Below are 244 nucleotides of genomic sequence, written 5' to 3'. Positions count from 1 at the left end.
CCACTGGAAGGGGATGGACGGGGACTACCGGGTGGAGATGGAGGTGTATGACTGTGCCAAGGACCTCTGGACGTGGGAGGGCTCCCTGCCCTGCCTCTGGCTCTTCCACAGCTCCTCCTCCATCTTCATGGACACTTCCAAGTGGACGGAGGCTTTCCAGGGTGACCATGGGTGGTAGAAGAGCCCACAGCATTGCCTGTCACACTGCGCAGCCGCTCTCCCCCTCTCACCTTTCTCACTGCTG

General features: G+C 61.1%; 1 protein-coding gene across 1 annotated transcript in view; it reads left to right on the top strand.

Moving 5' to 3' along the window:
- The window catches only part of LOC104078043 (kelch-like protein 30), a gene marked incomplete at its 5' end in the record, with an annotated part of 2,053 nt that extends 1,875 nt beyond the window's left edge, over nt 1–178 (top strand). The window contains one exon of the mRNA XM_009579521.1: nt 1–178. This exon is cut by the window's left edge and continues 30 nt beyond it. Within this exon, the coding sequence (XP_009577816.1) occupies nt 1–178 (178 nt within the window).
- Nucleotides 179–244: the final 66 nt, after the last annotated feature.

Source organism: Fulmarus glacialis, unplaced genomic scaffold, assembly GCF_000690835.1.
Source record: "Fulmarus glacialis isolate BGI_N327 unplaced genomic scaffold, ASM69083v1 scaffold26300, whole genome shotgun sequence".
In the NCBI taxonomy this organism is placed as follows: Eukaryota; Metazoa; Chordata; class Aves; order Procellariiformes; family Procellariidae; genus Fulmarus; species Fulmarus glacialis.
This window is presented reverse-complemented; position numbering and strand designations above follow the sequence as displayed.